The sequence below is a fragment of the Cinclus cinclus genome, chromosome 4 (genome assembly GCF_963662255.1).
Source record: "Cinclus cinclus chromosome 4, bCinCin1.1, whole genome shotgun sequence".
Classification (NCBI taxonomy): domain Eukaryota; kingdom Metazoa; phylum Chordata; class Aves; order Passeriformes; family Cinclidae; genus Cinclus; species Cinclus cinclus.
In genome coordinates, this window is record NC_085049.1 from 8627380 (window position 1) to 8639809 (window position 12430).

Genomic DNA, 12430 nt, shown 5'->3' on the forward strand with positions numbered 1-12430 from the left:
TATTTATGGATTTATTTTAATTTTTTAGTGAAAAAGCATGACTCAAATGTGGAAATTGTTTCTTTATTGGAATGGTAAGTTTTTATTTTAATTTTGAACTGTCCTCTTTCCCTTTTCAATAGGTCTTGGAGATCTTGGGGAAGAAGTTTCCCATTACAGAGAATTCAAAAGGCTATAAGTTGTTGCCACCGTATCTCAGAGTTATTCAAGGGGATGGTGTGGATATCAACACGTTGCAAGAGGTAGGAGAGAGATCCTGTTCATGTGTCAGGGTGACACTGGCAAGGTTGATATTTATCTGGACTCTGTTACAGCTAGTCAGATGTTGCAGCAGAGACTGTTGACCCCACCTCTGCCCCCTGGCAGTGATATCATATTGCATTAAACAAATTCATTAAAACTCCACAGGAAAATACTAAGATGCATAAAAAACTTTAAAGGCATTTTCTAATCCCCCTGTTGTAACCCTTCCCTTTCCACTGTCTCTCCTTTTGTTTGCTTTCATCATGCTTGTCAAATCTAATTGAGATCAAAATCTGGCAGTGTTTGGTCCTTTCATTGATGTCTAAGGCACAGTGCATAATCACTGTGCTGTGGCTATAGTAGTAATTAACTGGTTTGGCTCATTAGTTATGTACCATCTGAAGTCTGCTTGTCATTACATACTGAAGGTGTGGTTTTGAAGGAGACTTTTTAAAACCTAGGGTAAGGAAAGCAAGTTCATTGATTGAGCAGCTGGTGGAATAAGGATTAGTTGAGAAGCCAGAAAATAAGTATAAAAGATTAAGCTATAATCAAAATTTCAATTTTACTGAGACATAAATTGATTATTTAGAAGATTCTGCATGCTTGAAACAAGTCATAAATTCACCACTATTGACTAGAGGTAGATATGAGGTAATGCAATATGGTTATAAAGATATAGACTGTAGGAACTACAGATGACAAAGGGCATGTAAGAGGAAGAGGACTTGACTTTGTCTGGTTTGTCCTGAGTCTTTCAACTTCAGCTGGATTAGAGTTCAAAACCAGAAATAGGTTGAATAAAGTTAAGATTAATTTTACTTGAATTTATTGACACTTGCCTTAGCTTTCTAGACTGACACATCCTTAGGTTCTTCTCAGCAAAGTGACTTTTGCTGCTTCTCAGAATTATGAGCAAGGGAGGTATCAGTTTTGGGTTTTAGTTGGTGTGAAGCTATCTGTATGTCTAACATGGGCACACAATGTGAACCTCAGTGACAGAACTCAGATTTGTCACTCAGATCCCCAGAGAGCAGTTAATACTGAGATTGTAATCTGATAGACTAACTAAAGTGCAGTCATGCTCTGCAGTTTTTTGCCCCTTCCAATGGCTTTTAAAGTAAATTCTACTTTTTTTTTTTTTGTCCCATGTGGCTTTTTGAGAATATACAACTATGCTAATATGCTTAACAGTACACAAGCATGAGAGGTTAATAGCTGGGAAGAAAATCTTATCATTAGATAGCAGAGGAGGACGCTCTATTAAAGAAAACAAAACCCACACAGAAGAAAAGCATTTCTGTTTGTTCTGAACAATGATCTGACAGGACTGATGCCTGTATTAGGCAAGTATGTTATGATTGAGATTTTCATGAGTTGTAAGAGGACAGAAACTGGACTATTGTTTCTTGTAAGAAACTCTGGTTGTTTCTTCTAAGACTGGACGAAATTCAAGGATGTCTTCTAGCATCAATTCTAATTAAAATATTAAAGCAAGTATTTAAAAATCTTTGCACTAGAGTGAAAAATGCTCTGCTCTCCATGTTCTAAATAGAGCAATAAAACAAATTGCAGCAGCTAATGTGTGAGGATGAGAGGCAGAATGAGCAATTCTTTGTTCAGGTGATCTTCCTGTTTATATATTTTCCTTGTGAAGCTGTAATTGATTATGAGACATCTACCTGTAAAATGTAATAGAAGAGAGCAGAAGGTCCAGATCCCCAAGGCATACAGAGCAGACAGATCACTGCTGCTCAGTGGCACCTTCTCATTTCTTCCTGACTCTAATCTTGCTGTGCCTCATGTCAGCTTTGTTCATTGTACCACTAGTTGTTAAAATAATTTAGACCACACATGTAACAGCATAACTAAGTCAGCTAAAAGGGATCAGTTTTGTGGTTCAGTGAATTAAGTTGTACCCTAAAAAGGGGCTAATACTTGCCAGCACTATACAGAAGGAAACTAGCTGTTGTTTTGAGCTGGGAGAAATGGGCAGGAAGTGACAGTTTTGATTTGACAGCAGCAAACTATGTTGGAGCCAAATTACCATGATACTGCAACCTGATTTTAGTTTTATTTAAATATCATTAATCTCTTCATCCTTTTATGTCAGCAAACCCCAGGTTTGACCATGCTGGCTTTAAGAAGATTTGGATAATGGCACAACATTAAAAAACCCCTAAAACAACAACCAAAACCCAAAATAAAACAACCCACAAAAACCAAACCAACACTGAAGTATATTATTTTCCAAAAGGAGTTTACGTGAACAAATACAATGTATAACTGTGGTGGCCAACTTTTTTCCCCCTCTTGTAGCAGGTGCAAGATTTTTATTCCAATTATTCCATATCAGCTTTCAATTCTAGGTATGATTTATTGTTACAGATCAGATGAAAGGTAATGGGTACAGTAGGAAAATCTAGAACGGGTAATGACCAATAGTCTCCTTTAGCTATCCAAAGTAGCTGAAACAAGAATATAGAAAACAACTCAGAGTATAAACTGGATTTTAAAATTCTTTGTTTTAATAGGGGATGCTGGTAGAACAGGTAAGGAACCTTTTTTGATTTTCTTTGCATTTTCACTTTTAAAAATCATTCCAATCTGCTAACTCCACAGTATATTACACTTTCAAAGGATTTTCTTTGAACATTCAATTTCCAGATGTCTTTAATTTTCTTTATAAAATAAATCCTCTAATCTGGAGTCACAGTTCATGCATTAATCATGCTCGTAATGGTCAGAGGAAGCTGGTCAAAACCTTGACACCTGAATTATTCTCCCTGTATAGGTTTGAAAGTGTGAAACAAAAAAAATTCTTCTGTATTATTTTCCTTTGGGGGAAGCTTCAGTTGTTTCAGATCTTCCCTATTACTACTGCTGTTTGCCATCTCTCCTCCATACCTAAGGAATTAATGGTGTCTGGGCCTTTGCTGTGGGTCACTGGTACAGTCAGAGCTTACAGTCTTTCAGCTTAGTGTGGGTTTCCCTTCCCCTCCTCACCAGATCAATCTAAGTAAGGAAATCCCTTGGAGTGGAAAGCTAGAAGCCAGTTCTTCACCCAAAGTGAGTGAGGAGTTGTGCCTGTAGCATGAGATGAACAAACCATCTGTAAATGAGAGCAGGAGCACGAGCTAAAAGGGGGTTCACTTTTCTTCTCACCCAGGCAAGAGGACTGAGCAGCCACGGCCCAGCTGTGCTGTACGTGCACTAACATCTCTTACCCTGCAGGTATCAGTGGACATGGAGCCTCAGCAGCACGTGCCCTGGTGTAGGATGTTGTTTGTACCAGGTAGTTGTATCTTGCAGGCACGTTCAAGTGAGTTCAGTGTCAGACCTGGCCTTTGCAGCTGCTCAAAGAGGTGAGCAGAGCACATTGGCTCAGGCTTGGCCAGCAGTTCACATAGCTTCAGGTCTGCTCAGGGTTTGGACACAATCAGAGGCCAGATGGAGTTTACCTGTACTTGCCTCTTTAAAAGAAAGCACAGATAAGTAGAGTCCATATCCAGGCCCAGTTAAATCTCATTTCTTCTGGCACCACTAGGCGTTGTTCTCAAATAGAAGGTATACAAAATACCATTTCTTACCCTTCCTTTGTCAGCTTTAGTTACTTTTGAGGTACTTAAAGGAGAATTTCATTAATTTCAATCATTTATCTTCCCTGAGTACCTCTTTAAACTGCTTCCAGGAGAGTCTAATAACCTGAAAATAAAGAATCCTTTTGCTCTTGGCACTGAGAGGGTATGATGCATACTGCTAAAATCCACAGGATTGTCATGTATTTAGGAGGGCATTTGTTCAGGATACAAAGCTTTCAAAGGGTTCTGTTCACATGGAAGTCGTGGTGGTAGAGCTTGAGATTCATTTTGCTTGACCTGCCAAGTGAGGCTGAGAAAGTTGTTATCATTGGAATGGAAGAAACTCACTGATAAGATTTCTCCTGAGGAAACCTCTGACAGAAATGTAGTGGGAAGGTTCTGAGCATGCCCTCAGAAGGTTGCCTCTGCTGTCCATGTGTCCTGTTGATTGGCCTTTGTCAGGCATTCACACTGAGAGTATCTGTGAAGACAGTCTGCATGTGACTAAGTGCATAAACAGAATACTAGTGTCCTCTTCTCTTTACACTACCAGCTTGTCACGGTCTGAAAATGGAATTGTGTTTTTCATTTCCCTCCCCCTCTTCTGAGCCTTAGCTGTCCTTTAAAAAAGCAGCTTGATATCAGTAGCTCCTGAAACAGTCCTGTTCAGTGTTACCCTGGCATTTCTTCTTGATGCTAAGATTGCCCAAATTATGACCAAATTTCTGACTATGCTGATTTTTGAAACTCTGCACTGTTCCCTATAGATGATGTTCTTCCATTCTGCTTCTCACCTTCCTGTTTTTCTGGATGGATGGTATTTTGCTGTCTCACCCACTCTGGTTTACTCACCTGCTTTTGATAGTAAAATGTTAGAAGAGAGTTTGAGCTCCTGTTCTGGGGCTATAACCATCATTTCAGGCTGTCCTAAGAGTAACAGGGCAGGGAAACAAATCTTGGCCCTTTATGAGCATGACTAAATGAGCACCCCTTACTCCAGGCTAGAGGATGTCACATTTGTCTGGGTAGAGTGAGGGTGGAGAGAAATGATACAGTCATTTTTACCTGGGCTGTTGCTAGCAGTGCAGTCCACATTGATCTGTACCTGCAGGAGAAGGTGGCAAAGCAAACTCTTTGAGCAGTTTTTTATCTATTTTAATTTCCCTTCTTTGAACTTGCTGACCTTACTCTAGACAACGTGGTTTTCAAGAGAATCACTCTGTTCAGAGAGGGTAATAACTTTCTGGAGTTGAGAAGGATGACTGCATTGTTTCAGGATACCCATTAAGTCTTTTATTTTCTTTAGTGATCTTTCTCTGTTCATTGCATTACTGTGCCACCTTAGTTTGGTAATACATATGCTGGCATGATAATTGTGTTACAGCAAAGGTTTTCCAGTTCCACACTGGAACTGTAAATAAAAATGCAAACAGTATGCCAAGTATTGACCAAATTCTTACGTACATCTCCTGGAAACTGAATGTTAGTTGGCTTAATTGTCTGTAAAAGCATCTTGTTTAAGTAGTATAACATTTTTATGGGAAAAATTAGGCATGGCCTAAAAGTATGCTCCATCATAATTTCCTTTTTTTATTATTAGATTGTGGAGGGAATGAAGAAGAATAAATGGAGTATTGAGAATATTGCCTTTGGATCTGGTGGAGCCTTGTTGCAGAAACTAACCAGAGACCTCTTAAACTGTTCCTTCAAATGCAGTTATGTGGTGACCAATGGCCTTGGGGTATGTTTTTGTTCAACTTCTGCCACTCTGCTTTCAGAGTGGCCTTCCCCACCTGAAGACCTGTTGACATTTCCTGTTATGTTACCACCATCTGCATGCCATAAAGCCCTTTCCTCCTAAAAAAATCCTTTTCATTTTAGGTAAATGTCTTCAAAGATCCTGTAGCTGATCCCAACAAAAGGTCAAAGAAAGGACGGCTGTCATTGCATAGGACACCTGCTGGAGAGTATGTGACACTTGAGGAAGGCAAGGGAGATCTTGAAGAGTATGGACAGGTAGGAATTTTCAAAATCTATTGCATCATTCTTCATGCAAAAACAGATGGAGAAAAAGCAGGTGATAACTTAATTTCAGAATTTATTTCTGATCTGTCATTTTGTTTAACTCCCATCTCATTACCTCAAAAATTATCTCAGTACCAAATTCAGTAACAGCAGAATGCTAGAATGACAGTAGAATGCTCAGGCTTTGCAATTACAGATCTTTCTTTTGTTTGTCTTCAGAAACATGAGAACATTACTGCTTTTCCCCAGAACTGAAGTCTCAGGGTTGCAGAATATGTACTGGCCAGGTAGTTTTGTTTGGCCTGTATTGCCTATATTGTAGTGACCCTAGCTGGAGGTAGAACAGGGACAGGTGTAACTAAAATGTTTTTCTACTTCCTCACTGAGAATTTTTTTTTTTAAATAGTTCCTTCAGGAGTTAATGCTCTGTACACAGGGTAGTTCCACAGTTTTTAAAGATGCAAATTTAAACCAGGAATTCATTTTCCCTGTGAATTCTTTACAATTGCAAAATGGAATGCCCTTTCTGTGAAATAAGCAGAAACCTTTATGCCTGAAATCTCAGGCTTTCAGTTTGGCATGTCTTGTGTTTCAGTGTCCAACAGTGAATTATTAAACTGCATGTTGAGTCTCTTCCCAAGTTAAGACGACTGAAAATAAGTTGTCAAATTACACTTCTGCTTTTAGAATTTGAAAGTTTTCTGGTGTACACAAGCTGGTTTTGTACTGCTAGGCAGATGGTACTACTAGGCACACTGTTACATAACAGTAAGCATAAAACTTAAATCTCTGAGAAATTACAAGATGAAAAAAAACTAAGTTACACACACTGAAGATATTCTGCTCTGGACACAAAGATCTTACAGAAATTTGAAACTTTTTTCTGTGCACATATCCCTGTACATATGTTAATGATGAACATTCTTATATATGTAGAGAGGGAAGGACTAATAATGGTAATGGTAAGAAATCTCTTCAACACAAACTACAAGGCTTTGGCTTTGAAATTAGGCAATGTGTTGTCCCTTCGTTTTTGTCAGGTGAAATCATTCATTACAATTTTTTTGGTCCCAGGAAATTAGAGATGGTCATTGGTGTGGTGCCAGTTCTGGGGCTCCCTGGAAACCTCAGGGAAATGTACCCTTCTGTGGGCTCATTTCTCTAAAGCCAAAGGTCCTTGCAGCAGGTCACCAAGTGCAGGGGCTGCTCAGTGTTGCTGCTGTGCTGACTTCTGTTGCCAGCTGTGCTTATTACCCTTCCAGTGTGCTGTGTGTAAGTCCTTCCTGATAGGCTCTTTTACAAAATATATGAGTAAAAGGCACAGTGAAGAAAGATATTTATTTTTTTTTCTAGAGGAAAAAAAATACTTCATTTAAACCTCTGTAACTGAGTTGTATTTGACTGCTAGTGTGCCAACTTTCTTAAAGACTGCTCTAGCAAAGTGAATTTAGTGTGTGTTTGGCTTTGGCCAGGTGTAGATTCCACACTCAAGGGACTGTTTAGCACAAAGCTGCTGTGTGTGCACAGGATGACCCAAACCCTTTCTTCTGTGTAACCTTTAGTGAAAGGTGTCAGGAGAAGCTGTAAAGATTTAGTATCTTGACAGTGTAACGTTCCAGCCTTACCAGGCTGGATTTGTGTGCTTGCTTTTAAGTTTGTGTAACCTGTGTTTGCCAAATCACTCTTGCTAAAACAGCGGTGTTTCTTGCAGGACCTGCTTCACACTGTATTTAAGAATGGAAAGGTAACGAAGTCATATTCATTTGATGAAGTAAGACAAAATGCCAGGCTGAAGAACAGTGAATTACAAACAGCATCTCACTAAGTTCCATTCCATGTCCGTGTATGTGTGTGTAACTAGTTCGTACTGCATAGCTACTGGTTTATTGTACAGATTTGTGTGTTTGTGTTTTATGACATTGTAGCCAAATTATTTGTTGGTTTATGGACATACTGCCCTATCTTTTGCCAGTCTTTAGAAGATGAAATCAGGAAATGGTACTTACCTTGTAAAACATATTTAATGCTAAAGTGTGCTTTTTAGGGCCCTTTGCCAGTAGTGATTCAATCTGGTATTGATCTTTTCACAAATGAGACAGAGCTGAGAAACTTTTTTATATATAACAGAATATCACAAAATGGATTTACATAAAATTATCATGATTGCTTTATGTTTATATTTAACTTGTATTTTTGTACAAACAAGATTGTGTAAAATATATTTAAAGTTTCAATAATTAAGTCTTTCCAACTTTTCATGATTTTTATGAGCACAGACTTTCAAGAAAATATTTAGTGGGGGGGAATCCATTGCCTTTTGTCCATTAATCAGCAAATAAAACATGGCCTTAAAAGTTTGTTGTGACATTGTTCCATTTGACAACTAAATCAGGACTCGTATCTCCTTAAGATCCCATAGAGTTGCTGACCTCACCATTTCTTGTAGTTGTCTGTATTAGTAAATCTGCATTAAACAAAATTGCTGTTCTTACTAGAAGGTTTAGGTATTACAGACCTTGCTGGCCCAGTAAGGTATGTAAGTGAAATGCCAAATTTGAAAGGATTCTCTACTGCAACTTAATTTGCCAAGTCTATCCCACTTGGTATATGCACCTCAATATTTTAAGAGTAAAGTTTTTAAGAGATCTCCTCTTCCACTATAGAATATATGTGTAAAATACTGAAATACAGAAGCGGTGTATTTTAAAGTAATTACACTTCTGGGTTTATTTTTCATATACTGTAAGTGACATGAATATAAAGCAAAATACTGGACTGGGTAGTGCACTTTTTTACTTTTTTGTATTTTTTCATTGATTTGCCTTTTGTCTGACTGGATGTTGAATTGTAAAAATGTTTAACTATTTTTGTTAACAACTTTAATAAAACTATGCTAGCCAAACTCCTACATGAATGGCAGACCTGTTTCCCCTTCTCACCACATCCATTTGTGGTGAGGAGAGGCTTTTATTTTGCAGAGGGTAACTGTAAAACAATGTGTTTGAGAGATACTTTTGAACTGTCTGCACATGATTGTATTTGCTCTCTGCATATGCTTGATATGAGTATCTGCTGGAAAATGAAACCGTTGAGGATTTTATTTGAGAAGCTATGTAGTAACCTCTGAAATATTTGATAGTACTGTAGGATGGCTCTCACTAGAAAAGTACCTCCCTTATAAAAAAACACCAACAACAAAAGCAAATAGTTCCTGTTCTGCTGGCGATCAACTATCAGCCAAATGCTTAATATACTGATGTAATTAATGCTTCTAATTAGCAGATGATGTTACTGGAAAATGTTAAAGCCTACAATAATTTAAGCGTGCAAAATTTTATAAAATGTGCTTTTAAAGGAAGATTGAAAAGCCATACTTCATTGTTCTTACTCTCTCACCAAAAAGGGCCACATCAAAGCATCCATAATATTTCCAGGGTTTGTGGTTAAGAAGTTTATGCCCAGTCTCAATAGTTCTTGTTAATAAAAACTTGTTTTTCACTGGTAGTGTATGTAATTATACATTTAAGTGATGTATTGTTTCAAGAATAGTGTTTTAGAAAAAATAAATGCTGACCTTTTACACTGAAGAACTGCCTTCCCTTAGCTATTAATTATATTGTTTGGTTTTGGCCAGGAAAGATTTTGAATCTGGACTTAGGATCAGTAGCAGGTAAACAGTACAGAGCCTATTTCACTCCTCCACATGTGTACTGGGGAATTTTATGATGTATGGTTTAAAAAACAATAAAGTAAATGCTGCTTTCATTCTGTACCAATAAAAATTTTGATAACTGTTGACTACCCATAACTGATATTTTTGTACTTGAGAACTGAGGATATACTGTGGAAGCACTGTTTTCATGTGTACCATGAAATACATTATAATTGTTCAGTATTGTCTAAAACTTTTCAGCTTATTAGTTGGAAACTCAAAGCAAATACTCTACTTGTGCATGTCACTTTCAGAAAGTTGTAACATCACTCATTTTACTAAATGTTAATAACTTTAAAAGAAAAAAAAAAAAGAAAAACACCTGGTGCTATTCAGACCTGAACACTTGTCTCTTTGTGTTTGGCAGTTTGACATTTTGGGCATCAAGGAGTCAACAGAAATTACTGCAGTGCTTGAACCATACAATATCCTAATTCTTCCACATGAAAGCAAACAGCATGTTTGTTTGCTTTAAAATGCTAGATTTGTAGTCATTGATATATTTTAATTATCCCCATTTCATAATATAATACAGTATTTGTATTTAAAAATAGGAATTGGGAATTTTGTGTTTACTACTCTGATTTGTAACCATATTTAGCATAAGAAATGGATTTTGTAAGACTATTTTTTTCTTCAGCTGCATGATTATTAAAAAAAAAAAAAGAAGATAAGTTTTTGGTACTTTGAAAGATCTGAGGAGAGAACAGAAGAGTACTTAACTGTTTGGTTTGCCAAAATCAAAACAAAGCTTAAACAGTTCTTTTCTTATAGGTTTTTACATTCCTTCTTGTTCAGTGAAGAATAAGTATTCCTCACTTAAATCCTCTGTTAAAGCGATTTTAATGTACTTGGCATCAAATACAAGTATGTAATACACATGGAAATAAAGTTTAGTTCTGGCAGTGAAAATCATAGCCATCTGACTGTGTCTTAAAGTTCTGATGTTGGGCATCAGAAGCCATCCTGTGCTCTTTGTTGCCAAACACAGGCCAGAGCAGGGCTGTGCTGTCATTGCATTCCTTTAAGGAGAGCTGCTTACATAAATGTGCAACCAGTTCAGCTCTAGAGAAGAGAAAGCAAACTGGGCTCTTTTTTTCTTTTTTGGTGTGTGTGTGTGTGTGTGTGTGTGGGGGTGTTTGTGGTTTTGGGGATTTGGTTTGGTTTGGTTTTTGGGGGGGTTTTCCTGCTGTTTTATTTATTTTTTTTTCCTTTTTTGGTGTGAGTGTATCCATGCTTCAGCATTTTGTCTGTTTGCGCTTAAAAGTAAAACACTTGTTTTTGAATTTGATATAAGAAATTATCCTCTATATTTGACATAATCCTTTCTCAAATAAAGTTTCACTATTTAAATTTTAATGTCACTAGAATGCTTGTTTAAAGGCAAATTAACCATCAGTGTTGCATCCTGCAGTTCACTGCAGTACTGTGGAAAATAATGTCAGCTCTTTAGCAGAGAGAGTCCTTTGGGCAGGATTTTTGTAACTAGAAGTTGCACTTGAACTCCTGTGTGACTTGAGGCTGCAGCAGGTACCTTTCCAGCACCAGTGTGTCAGTAAGGGTGGATAAGGCACCTCCTGTAATGAGATCATCGTTTGTTGCTGTCCCTTCAGCTCTTGCTGTACTTTGGAAGGGGGCTATTGCAGCCCACAGTAATGCTTGAATTTAAAGATTCACATCATTAAAATCCTTGTCATGATTTACAGAAAGCACATACAGCCCAAGTACCAGGCAGGCTCCTCTGCTTCCTTCCTGTGCTGTTAAAACCCACGAGCTGCAGCACTCCAGATTTTCTCACTCTGATCAGCCTTTGTGCAAGTTAAGTCACTCACCAGCTGTGAGTGTGTGGTGGTGGCTCCCAGGTCTGGCCTGTGCAGAAGGCAAGGGATTCACAAGGAAGAGCCTTATTTATGTCCTCCAATCCTACTGTAACAATTAAAATCATAACTGTGCTGAGCTGCTTGAGGCAAGGACTATGAAGGTGCATTTGTACAATGGTAATTGCATCTCTGCCTGGAAATGTCTGGGTTTCTCTGAGAGCCCCATCAGGGTCCTGGATATGCACGTCTCCATCAAATTTGTAAACATCTGAGTGAGAGATCATCCTCTTAAATCTGATGGATAGGGGCCTTATGTGGAGAACCACATGCCTTCCAAATAACCAAGTGATCAGAAATAAGGAAATAATGAGATTAAAGGTGCTTTGTACCAAAGTCACAGTTGCTAACCGTGGATGTTGTTCTTCAGGGAAGGGGGGCTCCTATTTTACTAGCAGCGCAGCTGATCTTGGTTATAATTTTAAAATACTCTTCACGGAAAGTCATTTGGTGAAAGGGGTGAAAAGCACTTGCTAATAGAGTATTTCCATAAAGTATTTTCCTGTGGTGCCATATTTTGTTAAAAGGTAGCCTGATGTCTGGTGTAATACAATCCAGAGCAATTCAGAATATTCAGGAGTGAAATCAGCAGGATTCTTCTCAAGTAACATATATTGCTCCTTATAATTTCCTTACTAATCTTTGCATGAGCACTCCTAACTGCTTTTTGAACATGATTTCTAGGGTTTTCAAGTTATGGTGAGGTCTCCTGGCATCAGAATGGCAGTCTTCTCTCCTGCTTCTGGCTGGAGCAGAGGACTTTTAAGGACAGATAAGGAGCCATCATGCCTCTAGCAAGGTTTTTATTTCCCTCTTACACAACTCTTCTCAGTTCAAGGGCAAGCTTACTGTTTGTTTACCATTGAGCAAAAAAACAAAAAATTAGTAAATTTGGGTTGTATAACTCCTTTTTTCCCCCAGCAGTTTAGTTTAGATACAAATCAATCCAAGATATTTCATAGAATTACGAGATAAATTTGCACAAGCATGCT

The 12430-nt window shown here is 37.9% G+C and overlaps 1 protein-coding gene across 1 annotated transcript in view; it reads left to right on the plus strand.

Annotated features, from left to right (window-relative positions):
- NAMPT (nicotinamide phosphoribosyltransferase) overlaps window positions 1-11157 on the plus strand; it is a 31172-nt gene extending 20015 nt beyond the window's left edge. The window contains exons 8-11 of the mRNA XM_062491613.1: window positions 123-242; window positions 5425-5565; window positions 5706-5840; window positions 7561-11157. Coding sequence (XP_062347597.1) covers window positions 123-242; window positions 5425-5565; window positions 5706-5840; window positions 7561-7674 — 510 coding nt within the window. The 3' untranslated portion in view covers window positions 7675-11157. The remainder of the gene's footprint in view (window positions 1-122; window positions 243-5424; window positions 5566-5705; window positions 5841-7560) is intronic.
- Window positions 11158-12430: the final 1273 nt, after the last annotated feature.